Raw genomic sequence first — 15,660 nt, forward strand, 5'->3', positions numbered from 1 at the left:
TAAATAGTGTGGAGCCCACATGGGCACCAATCACCATCGAGGGGCGGCCTTTATTAAATCTACATACAAATAAAATATGTGCACAAATAATAAACATCATATCGTCCTAAGAACAATAACAAATCCTCCTCAATAATAAACACAATAATTAACATAGAAAATCGCAGATCGGGGTATAATATATTTTCACAGCCCAGTAACTGTTTTTGTTGTTCCGTTGTCATGGCATAGATTCATCCAATCATCGGATCTTCATAGAGCACATCCCCTTTCTTCTCCAATCACTGTGCTTTGAAGAAAAGGCGCACAATGTACAGTCACCCAATCAGCTAACTCGCACTGGAAGGTGTGTCACCCACCCTAAGACGCCGGCGCGTGCGCACAGAGAGCACCGCGCCGACGGTCACATGACCGTCCCACGGCGCCGCCCAGCACGCCGCGCCCGGCGTCATACACCTAGCGCCGGCAACTGAAGGAGGCAGACGCAGCGCGGCCTATGAGGGTTGGCATGGAGACACCATGGCGTACAGACGCCAGGGACTCCAGCCCGCCCACCCGCCACACCGCGCATGCGTCAACAGTGACGACGCAAACACAGCTAAATCCATAGCAATTATGTATTTACTGCGGAGAGATTAAAGCTGATTTAACAAATAAGGAACACAGGGAGGAGAAGAAAAAAAAAGGGGGGGACGGGAAAAAGGGCATAAAAAACCCCCAGATTCCAGGGCGATCGTAAAATGCCAGATAATATAATACAAACAACCTCCGTCTGTTCCTCAGGTATCAAATCATCGACCCACTATAGGAAGAAAAAAGAAAAAAACATATTAAACAGAATCATAAAAAAAACATAAAAAAAACAAATAACCACATATTTAAAATACACAGAGGGGGAGTATACGCTCCCAATGAGTAGTGGGGACACTATTTGCATATCATTGGAACTCAATTAATAGACCATACAATGTCTTAAATACCTAGATAGTAAAGGTTATGACACACAAATCTATAGATTATAATCTATATTCAACCCACAGGGCTGTAGTGTCTCCAATACTGAGATCCACCTCAACTCTTTTTGCTTCAGTTTAAGTGTCCTATCGCCACCCCTCCTCAATACCGGAACCCCGTCTATGACCCTAAAACGTAGCTGATTGATTGAATGACGACATTCACTAAAGTGTTTGGGAATTGGTAAATCCAATACATTAGTCCGTATTGTGCTTTTATGTTTGCTTATTCTCGTTCTTATCTCCTTCGTTGTTTCGCCCACGTACATGAGCCCGCATGGACACACTATCAGGTAAATAACAAATTTTGATAGACACGTATAACGTTCCTTAATCAAAAATTTTTTGCCAGTTCGAGGGTGACAAAAACTGTCTCCTTTAAGCATATTGCCACAACAGGCACAGTTGAGGCAGGGAAAGTTGCCCATACGTGGAGGGCAAAGAGTCCTCTGTATGGCAACCTTACCCGTCCCAACATCAGATTTGACCAATTGGTCTCTCAAATTTCGACCTCGTCTATATGAGAGAATAGGGCGTGAGACAAAATCTTGTACCTGAGGTAGACCCTTATGTAATAAACCCCAATGTTTGTTCAAGATATTGGCAATACCATTGCTAGCTGGACAATAGGTGGAAACAAACGGCACTCGTTTCTGTTTCTCTTTAACATTATGGGTCTGTAACTCCTCACTAGTTAATCTCATCGCCTTCTCTTTGTGATCCAACACTTTCGTCTTTGGATATCCTCTCCGTATAAACTTTTTACACATCTCATCGAGTCTTTTATCACATATTTCTGTATCCTTAACCACCCTACATACTCGAATCAATTGACTCCAGGGTAATGAATCCATCATGCGCCTTGGATGATAGCTCTCATATCGTAGGAGACTATTCCTATCCGTTGCCTTGGTAAACAAATCCATCCAAAGTCTCCCATTTTGTTTGTAAACCATAGTGTCTAGAAATTGCACTCTATCCACCGAACATGTCATAGTAAATTTCAACTCTGGATGAATAGAATTAAGTTCTGTCAAGAAATCAAGGAGGCACTCATGGGTACCCTCCCATACACAAAAAATGTCATCGATGTAGCGCCACCAAGCCCGGACGTGCCGCCAGAAGATGGATCTGTACACATGCTGGTCCTCTAGTGGGGGTTTTTTATGCCCTTTTTCCCGTCCCCCCCTTTTTTTTTCTTCTCCTCCCTGTGTTCCTTATTTGTTAAATCAGCTTTAATCTCTCCGCAGTAAATACATAATTGCTATGGATTTAGCTGTGTTTGTGTCGTCACTGTTGACGCATGCGCGGTGTGGCGGGTGGGCGGGCTGGAGTCCCTGGCGTCTGTACGCCATGGTGTCTCCATGCCAACCCTCATAGGCCGCGCTGCGTCTGCCTCCTTCAGTTGCCGGTGCTAGGTGTATGACGCCGGGCGCGGCGTGCTGGGCGGCGCCGTGGGACGGTCATGTGACCGTCGGCGCGGTGCTCTCTGTGCGCACGCGCCGGCGTCTTAGGGTGGGTGACACACCTTCCAGTGCAGGTTAGCTGATTGGGTGACTGTACATTGTGCGCCTTTTCTTCAAAGCACAGTGATTGGAGAAGAAAGGGGATGTGCTCTATGAAGATCCGATGATTGGATGAATCTATGCCATGACAACGGAACAACAAAAACAGTTACTGGGCTGTGAAAATATATTATACCCCTATCTGCGATTTTCTATGTTAATTATTGTGTTTATTATTGAGGAGGATTTGTTATTGTTCTTAGGACGATATGATGTTTATTATTTGTGCACATATTTTATTTGTATGTAGATTTAATAAAGGCCGCCCCTCGATGGTGATTGGTGCCCATGTGGGCTCCACACTATTTAAGATGGCCACTTTTGATACTTTGTATACTTGACAAAGGCCACTTTGGCCGAAACGTTGTAATTTTGTATGGCAGAATAAAGCACCTTTTTGGAAATCCTTTTCACCTAAGATGGATGCTGCTCTCTTTTCTTCTTTGAGTTTTCCTGGTCTGATTGGATCCTTGGACTTTGGAGCGTGCATCCCTCAAACCGAGTGCTGATGGTTGAATTTACCTACTTGTGACTGTTTGGATCCGAACCGACGTGCACCGGACTATGGCCATGGAGCCGGGTATTAATCCAGAGGTTGGTGAACTGGATGCTGCCTTAACTTTTTCTTATACGGAGGAGGATGCGATACGGATCCTATCCGGCACCTCTAATGACCATGCTTTTTTAAGTAAACCAACTGCTGATATGATATGTAAAAAACACGAGAGTGAAAAAAGGAGGTTGGTCTCGTTTGAGCTACACGTGACTACACTCACGGAATATTATAAGGCCCGTAGGATTCCTCGTGGTCTGCGTCCACATTTACGTCCCACTCTTCTGGTGGACAATGCTCAATTTTGCAATAAATTCGAGTCAATCACGAACAAGTATTCATTTGATCTAATGCTCCTGAACATAGCGTTTCTCCGTAAGGAGATGGAGTTGATCAGAATATCTGTGGCAGATCTAGAGCAACAACTAACTGGCCTGATGATGGTGCAAGATTTGGAAATCTATAAAAATAAATTGGAGGAAAATCTTACTAAATTTAGAAATGATATTGAGAAAACCAAAAGGACAAAATGGTTTCGTGATCGTGATTTGGAGGATTATAAATCAGGCCGTATTTTTTCATGGCACCCTGGTACTCTATCATCATTCAATAGTGGGAGATCTAGACCCTTTCAACAGAGAAGGAAAAGGAAACCTCAGGAGAGGGATCCTCAGAGATTCGGTTTTACGACAGCAGAATCCGATTCGACAGATGACTCTAATGTGGGAGCTTCCTCTTCATCCTTAAGTTTTTTAGGGGCCAATCAACCGGCTACGACAACAGTAAAAGGAGGTATCTGAGAGGTGGGAGGAAACATAAGAGACGGCGGCACGAGCAGAGGACAGAGGAAATTTCAACGGTCCCCTATGAGGACACGGAACATGGACGGACGACGGAAACAGAATTAAATCATGATGAACTGGTGGTAAATATATCATCTGTGCAGTTGTCAGATATTGAGCGTAATGTATTATCCAAAGGTCTATCTTTCTGTCCAAAGAACTCCCCTGATTGGTTTCAGATTGAATGTGATTTGTTTGCTTTCTATAGGAGACTGCGGTTAACTTCCTATTTTTCTGAGTCACACCAGAATAGTGATGAATCCACAGACGTGGTTGTGGAGGGGTTTACACTTAAAGGGGCTGGTCTATACAATAAGAGTTCCTTTCAACCCCACATTAAGAATCAATTTGTTGAATCCTATATTACTCTGGTGGAGAGGGATATAAAGAAATTGAAGGGGAGGTTCCGCAATAGTGGATTTAATAACTTGTCAACTGCCGAAAGACAGGCTTTAAATGGTCTTTCAAGTAATACCATGCTTACGGTGAAACCGGCCGATAAAGGCGGTGCGGAGGTAATTATGGACACTGTAAAGTATAAGGCGGAGATTATGACTCAATTATCTGATACTGCTGTTTATAAGAAACTGGAATGCGATCCCACTGCTGTGTTTCAGAGGGAGTTGCAGCTTCTGATTGATGAGTCCTTGATTAATGGACTCATCGATCAGAAGCTGTCTGAATATTTGTTTGTTAATGCACCAATTACCCCAGTCCTGTATACGTTGCCAAAGATACATAAGGATTTATTAAATCCCCCCGGGCGCCCTATTGTATCGGGCCGGGGATCTATGTGCAACAAGGTTTCCATCTTTCTAGATAAAGTATTGCGTGTTTTTGCTATCTCTGCCCGCTCCTATATTAGGGACACAGGTGACTTTTTAGAGAAAATTAGTACTATCTCTGTGGACAATTCGACTTTTTTGGTTTCCTTTGACATTGTGTCATTGTACACATCCATTGAACATGTGAGAGGTTTATATGCTGTCGATGTGGCGCTGTCAGGCTCGGACGTGCCTCCGGATTGTGCACGGTTGGTCCTCAGGCTGCTGGAGTTCATCCTCGGGAGAAATTTTTTTCTCTTCGGGGATGTTTACTACCAGCAGCTACGGGATACCGCCATGGGGTCCAATGTGGCCCCCACGTATGCTAACATCTACATGGCGGTACTAGAGGACCAGCATGTGTACAGATCCATCTTCTGGCGGCACGTCCGGGCTTGGTGGCGCTACATCGATGACATTTTTTGTGTATGGGAGGGTACCCATGAGTGCCTCCTTGATTTCTTGACAGAACTTAATTCTATTCATCCAGAGTTGAAATTTACTATGACATGTTCGGTGGATAGAGTGCAATTTCTAGACACTATGGTTTACAAACAAAATGGGAGACTTTGGATGGATTTGTTTACCAAGGCAACGGATAGGAATAGTCTCCTACGATATGAGAGCTATCATCCAAGGCGCATGATGGATTCATTACCCTGGAGTCAATTGATTCGAGTATGTAGGGTGGTTAAGGATACAGAAATATGTGATAAAAGACTCGATGAGATGTGTAAAAAGTTTATACGGAGAGGATATCCAAAGACGAAAGTGTTGGATCACAAAGAGAAGGCGATGAGATTAACTAGTGAAGAGTTACAGACCCATAATGTTAAAGAGAAACAGAAACGAGTGCCGTTTGTTTCCACCTATTGTCCAGCTAGCAATGGTATTGCCAATATCTTGAACAAACATTGGGGTTTATTACATAAGGGTCTACCTCAGGTACAAGATTTTGTCTCACGCCCTATTCTCTCATATAGACGAGGTCGAAATTTGAGAGACCAATTGGTCAAATCTGATGTTGGGACGGGTAAGGTTGCCATACAGAGGACTCTTTGCCCTCCACGTATGGGCAACTTTCCCTGCCTCAACTGTGCCTGTTGTGGCAATATGCTTAAAGGAGACAGTTTTTGTCACACTCGAACTGGCAAAAAATTTTTGATTAAGGAACGTTATACGTGTCTATCAAAATTTGTTATTTACCTGATAGTGTGTCCATGCGGGCTCATGTACGTGGGCGAAACAACGAAGGAGATAAGAACGAGACTAAGCAAACATAAAAGCACAATACGGACTAATGTATTGGATTTACCAATTCCCAAACACTTTAGTGAATGTCGTCATTCAATCAATCAGCTACGTTTTAGGGTCATAGACGGGGTTCCGGTATTGAGGAGGGGTGGCGATAGGACACATAAACTGAAGCAAAAAGAGTTGAGGTGGATCTCAGTATTGGAGACACTACAGCCCTGTGGGTTGAATATAGATTATAATCTACAGATTTGTGTGTCATAACCTTTACTATCTAGGTATTTAAGACATTGTATGGTCTATTAATTGAGTTCCAATGATATGCAAATAGTGTCCCCCCTACTCATTGGGAGCGTATACTCCCCCTCTGTGTATTTTAAATATGTGGTTATTTGTTTTTTTATGTTTTTTTTATGATTCTGTTTAATATGTTTTTTTCTTTTTTCTTTTTTCTTCCTATAGTGGGTCGATGATTTGATACCTGAGGAACAGACGGAGGTTGTTTGTATTATATTATCTGGCATTTTACGATCGCCCTGGAATCTGGGGGTTTTTTATGCCCTTTTTCCCATCCCCCCCTTTTTTTCTTCTCCTCCCTGTGTTCCTTATTTGTTAAATCAGCTTTAATCTCTCCGCAGTAAATACATAATTGCTATGGATTTAGCTGTGTTTGCGTCGTCACTGTTGACGCATGCGCGGTGTGGCGGGTGGGCGGGCTGGAGTCCCTGGCGTCTGTACGCCATGGTGTCTCCATGCCAACCCTCATAGGCCGCGCTGCGTCTGCCTCCTTCAGTTGCCGGCGCTAGGTGTATGACGCCGGGCGCGGCGTGCTGGGCGGCGCCGTGGGACGGTCATGTGACCGTCGGCGCGGTGCTCTCTGTGCGCACGCGCCGGCGTCTTAGAGTGGGTGACACACCTTCCAGTGCGGGTTAGCTGATTGGATGACTGTACATTGTGCGCCTTTTCTTCAAAGCACAGTGATTGGAGAAGAAAGGGGATGTGCTCTATGAAGATCCGATGATTGGATGAATCTATGCCATGACAACGGAACAACAAAAACAGTTACTGGGCTGTGAAAATATATTATACCCCGATCTGCGATTTTCTATGTTAATTATTGTGTTTATTATTGAGGAGGATTTGTTATTGTTCTTAGGACGATATGATGTTTATTATTTGTGCACATATTTTATTTGTATGTAGATTTAATAAAGGCCGCCCCTCGATGGTGATTGGTGCCCATTTGGGCTCCACACTATTTAAGATGGCCACTTTTGATACTTTGTATACTTGACAAAGGCCACTTTGGCCGAAATGTTGTAATTTTGTATGGCAGAATAAAGCACCTTTTTGGAAATCGTTTTCACCTAAGATGGATGCTGCTCTCTTTTCTTCTTTGTATTTTTAACATAGGCACACTTTAACTCTGAGAGACATAATCTAAAAATAAAATCCAGAAAATCACATTGTATGCTATCTACATGGCTAGGCCACTCGAGGACCTTGAAATGCTTTTTTGGAGCCACTCTTTAATTTCTCTGACTGTAGTTTTTGGATTATTGTCATGTTTGGAGACCCAGCCACGACCCATCTTCCAAGCTCTTACTGAGGTAGGGAGGTTGTTGGCCAAAATATTGCGATACATGGCCCCATCCATCCTCAATACAGTGCAGTCGTACTGTCCTCTTTGCAGAAAAGCCCCCCCCCCCCAAAGTATCATATCTCCCAACCATGTTTCACGGTTGTTATGGTATTCTCGGGGTTGTACTCATCTTTCTTCTTTCTCCAAACATGGTGAATGGAGATGATTCCAAAAAGTTCTGTTTATTCTCATCTGACCACATGGCCTTCTCACATGTCTCCTCTGGATAATCCAGATGGTCGTTTGTGAACTTCAACTGTGCCTGCACATGTGCTGGTGTGAACAGGGGGACTTTGCGTAACCTGCAGGATTTTAATCCATGGTGGCGTAGTGTGTTACTAACGGTAATGTTTGAGACTGTGGTTTCAGCTCTTTTCAGGTCATTGACCAGATCCTTTTGTGTAGTTCTGGGCTTTCTCAGAAGCTTCCTTACCCCACAAGGCGAGATCTTGCATGGATTCCCAGACCAAGGAAGACTGACAGTCATCTTGTGTTTCTTACATTTTCTAAAAATTGCACCAAACGTTGTTGCCTTCTCACCAAGCTGCTTGCCTATTGTCCTGTAGTCCATCCCAGCCTTGTACAGGTCTACAATTTTGTCCCTTTTGTCCTTTAACAGCTCTTTGGTCTTGGCCATGGTGGACAGGTTGGAGTGTGATTGATTGAGTGTGTGGACAGGTGTCTCTTATACAGGTAACGAGTACAGAGTAGTATGGATTCTTAAAAAACCTGACAGGTCTGTGAGAGCCAGAATTCTTACTAGTTGGTAGGTGATCAAATACTTATTTCATGCATTTTAAAATCATACAATGTGATTTTATGTTTTTTATTCTTAGATTCTATCTCTCAAAGTTGAGATGTACCTACGATAAAAATAACAGACCTCTCCATTCTTTGTATGTGGGGAAACTTGCAAAATCGGCAATGTATCAAATACTTATTTTCCCCTCTATAGAATGAGAAAGAAAGCCATTAAATACTGAAGAAAGAAGACAGTAATTGATATGGTATATTACTAATAGACCAATGATTCTGTTCATTTAGGGGTAACCAGATAGTACAGAGCTCATAGCCTCTGGAAGTGAGAGCTTGGCACCTATGAAAAAACAATCAGTACCACCATTGAGGACAGTGGCCAATATGTAATCTTTGTGACTTCAGGCTCAAGTTATGAAACTTTCTGCATGACTGATGATCAGTGATGTTGTTATGCAACATGTTTATACAAAGAGAATGTTTAATCTGTCTGAATGACATATTCCAATGACTTATTTGCTTTCCTCAATAATATAATATAGTGCTTCAAAGGAGCACTTTATGTTTGTTTTTTTTACCCACTCAAAGATAAAGCTAAATAGATCTGGCTCCCTCTTCCCTGTACAGTACTGGCCGAACGTGTTTGCACACTTGAAATTGTTCCAGAAGCGTAAGTATTTCTCCTATAAAAATAATTGCAGTTACATATGTTTTGTTATACACATTTATTTCCTTTGTGTGTATAGTAACAACGCAAAAAAAAAGAGGAAACAAAGGTAAATTGGACATAATTTCACAAAAAAAGCAAAATTGTTGGCACCTTTCCAAATTAGTTTGTAAACAACTTTGTTTCAAGCATATAATGCTCATTCAAACTCACCTGTAGCAACTAACAGATGTGGGAAATATCAAAATATGAAAATCATGCCTGTAACCAGATAAAGAGTAGAGAGGTTGACTTAATCTTTCCATTGTATGTCTGTGCTTGCCACACTAAGCATGGAGAACAGTAAGAGGAGAAGAGAACTGTCTGAGGGCTTGAGAACCAAAATTATTGAACAATCAGCAATCTCAAGGCTACAAGTCCAAGTCCATCTCCAGAGATCTTGATGTTCCTTTATCCACAGTACGCAACATCATCAAGAAGTTCAGAACCCATGGCACGGTAGCTAATCTCCCTGGAGGTGGATGGCAGAGAAAAATTGATGAAAAGTTACAACACAGAATAACCCAGATGGTACATAAGCAGCCCCAATCAAGTTTCAAACTGTCCTGCAGGCTCAGTGGTCATCAGTGTCGGCACGAACTATCCGTCCACATGTGAATGAAATGAAGCGCTATGGCAGGAGACCCAGGAGGACCCCATTTTTCACACAGAGACATAAAAAGGTTAAACTGCAGTTTGTCAAACTAGACATGAGTAAGCCAAAATACTTCTGGGAAAGTGTCTTCCGGACAGATGAGACCAAGATAAAGCTTTTCAGTAAAGTACATCATTCTACTGTTTACCAATAATGGAATGATGCCTTCAAAGAAAGGAACACAGTACCTCTAGTCAAATATTTTGGAGGTTCAAAGATATTTTAGGGTTGTCTCGCTGGTTCTGGCACTGGGTGAACTGACAGTGTGCAAGGCGTATGAAATCTGAAGATTAGGATTTGGTATCAAAATGTAGTGCCCAGTGTCAGAAAGCTGGGTTTGTGTCCTAGTCAAGGGTCTTCAGCAGGGCAACGACCCCAAGCATAGAACAAGAATAATCCAGAAATGATCGGAAACAAAGAGCTGGAGAGTTCTGACGTGGCCAGCAATGAGTTCGGATTTAAATTCCATTGAACGCTTGTGGAGACATCTTAAAATTGCTGTTAGGAGAAGGCGCCTTGTCCAATTTACCTTCTTTTCTCAGTATTTTTGTGTTGTTCCAATACACGCAAAAGAAATAAACATGTGTATAACAAAACATGTTATTTCAATAATTTTCTGGGAAGAATACTTCATTTTCTGGAACATTTTAAAGGGTGCAAACACGCTCAGCCATTGCTGTATAGGGAAGAGGGAGCCAGGTCTAAGGACTGGAGAGGAGCAGGGAAAAAATAAAAAATTTGCCAGGTTCAGGAAAACAGCGGCATTTACACCAGGTAAAAAATTACAAATTTATGGCAAGTGACAGGTTCTCTTTAAAGAAAGAAGACAATCTCAGGCCAAAAAAGTCAAACAATTCAATACAATCAAAGTTCAATAAAATCAAACAGTTTTCTAGCTCTGCCTTGGGTTAGACTGGGTTACTAAGTAATTAATACATTTTTTTGTTCAATTCAACAATAGAAAAAAATACATTTTTCATAAATTTTTTTGCCTATGTTTTTTTATTGATCACTTTCGCATATTGAATGATTTATCCAGCTTAGTGGTGTCATGTGGATGATAAATGTATGCATGTTTTTGTATGTATATGATAAAATTTATGAAAAAAAAATCCAAGTTTTTGATGATAGGAACTTTTTACTTTTTATTATTTTTTTCCCAAGATGTTTTATAGTTCTGCTTTGCCAGGTTCACTATGCCAGATCACATGATCTAATAGACGCATAAACAGAGCCGATTAATTGATTTACCACTTAGTGCTTATTGAGCTCTATGTGGCCAGTAAAATGAAAGACATAAGCCGTAATAAACCGCTTCTGTCTTCTGCTCAGGGTCTCCAGCTGTGTCTTACTGTGGGAATCAGATATGTTTTTTCTAGAATTAAGACATTTTAGATTTAATCTTGCACCATAAATTAAGGCCCAGGACCAAATGTGGTCATCTTGGGCATCTTTTCATTATTATGTTATACAATTGTCACTCAAGTCTCTGTTCTTTTCATGGAAACAACTCCCAACGCTGTGTTAGTTCATACAGTTCTTACACTAATGTTTTAAGCACTGCTTCATCTCTGGCTAGAGTCTATCACATTCTTTCTTTTTTTTATACATGTTCTTAAGGACTTTTTTTTTCTACTCAAACTCTATGGCTGCCGCTTCACTATCAGTATTTGGTCAGTATTTTACATCAGTATTTGTAAGCCAAAACCAGGAGTGGAACAATTAGAGGAAAAGTATAATAGAAACATATGTACCACTTCTGCATTTATCACCCACTCCTGGTTTTGGCTTACAAATACTGATGTAAAATACTGACCAAATACTGCTAGTGTGACGGCAGCCTATTTCTCATGGTATCTATCCACACCCAAGTTCTTTCACAGAAACCATCCAGTAAGCAGTCTCATAAAAAGTTAATTAGGCCACACTTCAGGCTCAGGCTCAAGCGTCTACTCCTTTGGCCGTGACTCCCAATGGCTCTCACTGGCCCATTCCTCCAATCGTGTACTTCACTCAGTCCAGTCTATTTCAGGGCTATACTACAGATCAATCAGATCTTGCTAGACTTATCTATCAGCCCAAATGGATCTTCCTAAGAATTGTAATAGGACCCAAATACAGCCTCCCTGCAAAGCCAACTAATGCTGAGTTTCCTCTCAACCAAGTGCCGTATAGCAGCCATATGGATTGTCTCAATGTAATGCGTAGAGGGTCCTTTAACTACTCCTCCTGTTGAATCTATTTTATGCTAAAAAAAATTTGTGTTGCTTTATTTTTTCACAGTTAAAAGATAAATATGGGCCAGTGTACACCCTATACTTAGGACCTAAACCTGGAGTCGTCATATGTGGCTACAAAGCACTGAAGGAGGCCTTGATTGACCAAAATGATGCGTTTGGTGACAGAGGAGACTATCCAGTTTTCCTAAACTTCATAGGAGACCATGGTAATAGTATTCCAATGTCAATATTCAATATTCTCTAAATGGTTATTTCCAAAATCACAAATTATCCTCTATCCTATGCTGATCACTGAAAGGCTGAATGAAGAGACACCCAATGATACTAAAATGGCGATTCTGAAACTCTTCAGAATGGGGCTCGGCAGCCCCATCATAAATAGAGTGGAGGTATGCTTGCTCAATATTGCCTATGGGAGTGCAGGAAACAGTTGAACGTTATGATCATCTATATTCAGCAGTTCCATTGGCAATGGGTGGAGCGAATGTTCAGCAATCACACCCACACTCCATTCAAGATGGGGCTGCAGAACTTGGAGGTTCCAGATCTCCGTTTTCTGAATCTCTGGGGGTCCCAGAAGTTTGACCCCAAGTGATCAACTGTTTATCTTCTATCTTATGATCAGTAATTTTATGCAGTGTGTATGTAAATACTCGCCTTTATTGTACATCCAGAGAATTATAGTCTGTCCTAGTTATGTCTTTCTACACACAGCTGCATGGCTTATAACAGTACAGTTATCAGAGCAGTGCCTTGTGATGATCTAGAGACCCATGTGATCATCGCATGACCAGGATAAATTTTTTTATTAGATGTAAGCAAGTCTTAAAATAAATAGCCTTTAATAATCGAAGAAAGTAGTAAGGTGGCACACAATAGTACATATAAGTGAAAAAAGAAAAAGTAAAAAAAAGAATATATATATATGTTAGGGTTGGCGGAACGCACCAAATATATAGTTTATTAGATGGAATTGGTGCGTTCGCAACCCGGAATCCACCGTGCAGGAAAGTACCTGCTGCTAAGTAAGACGGACTATATGGCGGTACTATAAGTATACATACAAGGGTTAACTTCACCCTGCGTGAAGGAAGCGATCCTGTTGCGTCACAGGACCGCGGTACCGCACATAGAGCGCGAGCAATAAGTCAGCGAACACAACCCCAACTAGGATTGAAGTCCGATTAGACCACTGCTGGCACAACACCGCAACTGGGTGTGTAAGGAAACTATCGAAATAGTAAATAAAGGCATGAGAGTGCGTGCGGTGCCGCACAAACGGACGACGCTAACCACCCAGGCTTGGGTAAGGAAAGCGCACGGCGCCGTACAGGCGGTCACTGCAACTAGACGCTGTTATGTGTGTTTTGTGCTGATGGCTAGTCGGGCGCTAGATAGCTATCATCATCCGCAAACAGTCAACAACACTAGGGAGGGATATTAGGAGCTTTCATCCTTCGCCATACATCCATCTACACACACACATATTTTCAAGACAATACTAGCGCATGGCCGTGCGGTCATGCGCAGTTTATATAGTTGCAGCACAGGAAGCTGCTACTGAAGTTTTTGCCCTTTCAGGACCTTCCAGAAGGACCAATGGAAAGTGCTGCAGTACCTGAGCATGTTTTGCCCTTTCAGGACCTTCCAGGAGGACCAATGGAATGTACTGCAGCACCTGAGCATGTGAGCGAACATGTGGCCCTCGACCTCCAATGGGAGACCCTGCCCTGGGCATGCTCAGTGTGAGTAAACAAGGACTTAGTCCCAGAGAGGCTCGCTCGCCGCAGATCAGTGCAGGGTACCATAGGAAAGCCAGAAAAGGCAGTAGTGACCCTATGCACCGAATCAGCCTCAGCGAGACGCTGGGAGCGACGTCTCCGCTGAGCAGAGCCCACTGCGGCCGATACCGAATGGGAGACCGCAGCAGACACGGATCGAGATTCCCCCTGTGCAGCAGAGGAAACTCGACTCCTAATATTACCCCCCCTAGGGCCCCCCCCCTCCTTGAGCCATACTACGCTCAAAAGCTGCGATAAGCAGCGGAGCCCGAATGTGCTCCACAGGCTCCCAGGTTCTATCCTCTGGGCCGTGACCCTTCCAGTCCACCAGATCAAATTTCTTGCCACGTACCAGCTTGCACCCCACAATAGCATTCACCTCAAACTCATCCGTGGATGAACCCGATGTCCCAGCAGATGACTCAGAAAACCTGGACAAATAAACGGGCTTTTACAGGGAAACGTGGAAAGTATCGGTGATACCAAGGCGTGGAGGAATAGCCAAACGGAAGACCACAGGGTTGACCTGTTCCAGAACCTTAAACGGGCCAATGTAGCGAGGAGCAAACTTAGTGGACTCAACTCGCAGTCTGATGTTACGGGTGGAGAGCCACACTAAGTCGCCAGGAGCAAAGACCGGAGCGGGGCGCCGGTGTGTATCAGCTGAAACCCTCATTCTCTCCTTGGAGGCCCGGATGGCATCCTGTGTGCGGTCCCAGATGTCACGTGCCTCCACCGCCCAGTCTGCCACCCTAGAATCGGTGGATGACACGGGCATGGGCACAGGGACACGCGGATGCTGGCCGTAATTAAGGAGAAAAGGAGTTTGACCAGTGGAATCGGCTACGGCGTTGTTCAAGGCAAATTCCGCCCAAGGTAGCAAAGATGCCCAGTCATCCTGCCTAGCAGAGACGAAATGTCGCAAATATGTCACCAGAGTCTGGTTGGTTCTCTCCACCAACCCATTCGTCTCGGGATGGTATGCAGAGGAGAGGTTTAACTCTATGCTGAGTAAACGGCAGAGCTCTCTCCAAACCGAGATGCGAACTGGGGACCCCGATCGCTGACAATCTTATCAGGCATACCATGCAATCGGAAAACATGTTTAATGAACAACACCGCCAAGGCCTGTGCTGACGGTAACCGAGGAAGCGGCACCAAATGCACCATCTTGGAGAAATGGTCGGTGACAACCCAAATAATGGAGCAGCCACGCGACTTGGGTAGACCCACCACAAAGTCCATCCTGACCATCTCCCAGGGCCTGTCTGCCACCGGTAGAGGGTAAAGCAACCCAGCAGGCCGTTGCCGAGGAGACCGATTCTGGGCGCAAGAAACGCACGCCTGAATATAGTCGTTGACATCTCGGGCCATATTTGGCCACCAGTATGTTCTCGCCAGAAGCTCAGATGTCCTCTTGGTCCCAAAATGCCCACCCACTCTGGAGGAGTGAGCCCACGAGAGAACCTCCGGTCGCAAGTTAGCTGGTACAAAAGTCTTGCCCGGGGGCACAGACTCTAGCGAAACCGGAGCTACAGTTCTCAGGCTCTCAGAAGGGACAATAAGCCGAGGCTCCTCCTCCTCCGATGACACCACGGAGCGGGAGAGAGCGTCAGCACGAACGTTCTTCTCCCCGGAGAGGAAATGGAGAGTAAAATGGAACCGGGAGAAGAACAGGGACCATCTAGCCTGGCGAGAATTCAGCCGCTGGGCCGTTTGCAGATACACCAAGTTCTTGTGGTCAGTGAAGACTTGGAAGGGAAAGCGAGCTCCCTCCAAGAGATGTCTCCACTCCGAAAAAGCCAACTTCATGGCCAGCAACTCCCTGT

General features: G+C 43.7%; 1 protein-coding gene across 3 annotated transcripts in view; it reads left to right on the forward strand.

Annotated features, from left to right (window-relative positions):
* Window positions 1-15,660, forward strand: part of LOC138661800 (cytochrome P450 2F3-like) — a 130,277-nt gene that overhangs the window by 56,606 nt on the left and 58,011 nt on the right. For all 3 annotated transcript variants that reach the window (XM_069746726.1, XM_069746725.1, XM_069746727.1), the window contains exon 3: window positions 12,094-12,256. In XM_069746726.1, the coding sequence (XP_069602827.1) occupies window positions 12,094-12,256 (163 nt within the window). The remainder of the gene's footprint in view (window positions 1-12,093; window positions 12,257-15,660) is intronic.

This window comes from Ranitomeya imitator, chromosome 2 (assembly GCF_032444005.1).
Source record: "Ranitomeya imitator isolate aRanImi1 chromosome 2, aRanImi1.pri, whole genome shotgun sequence".
NCBI classification, from domain to species: Eukaryota; Metazoa; Chordata; class Amphibia; order Anura; family Dendrobatidae; genus Ranitomeya; species Ranitomeya imitator.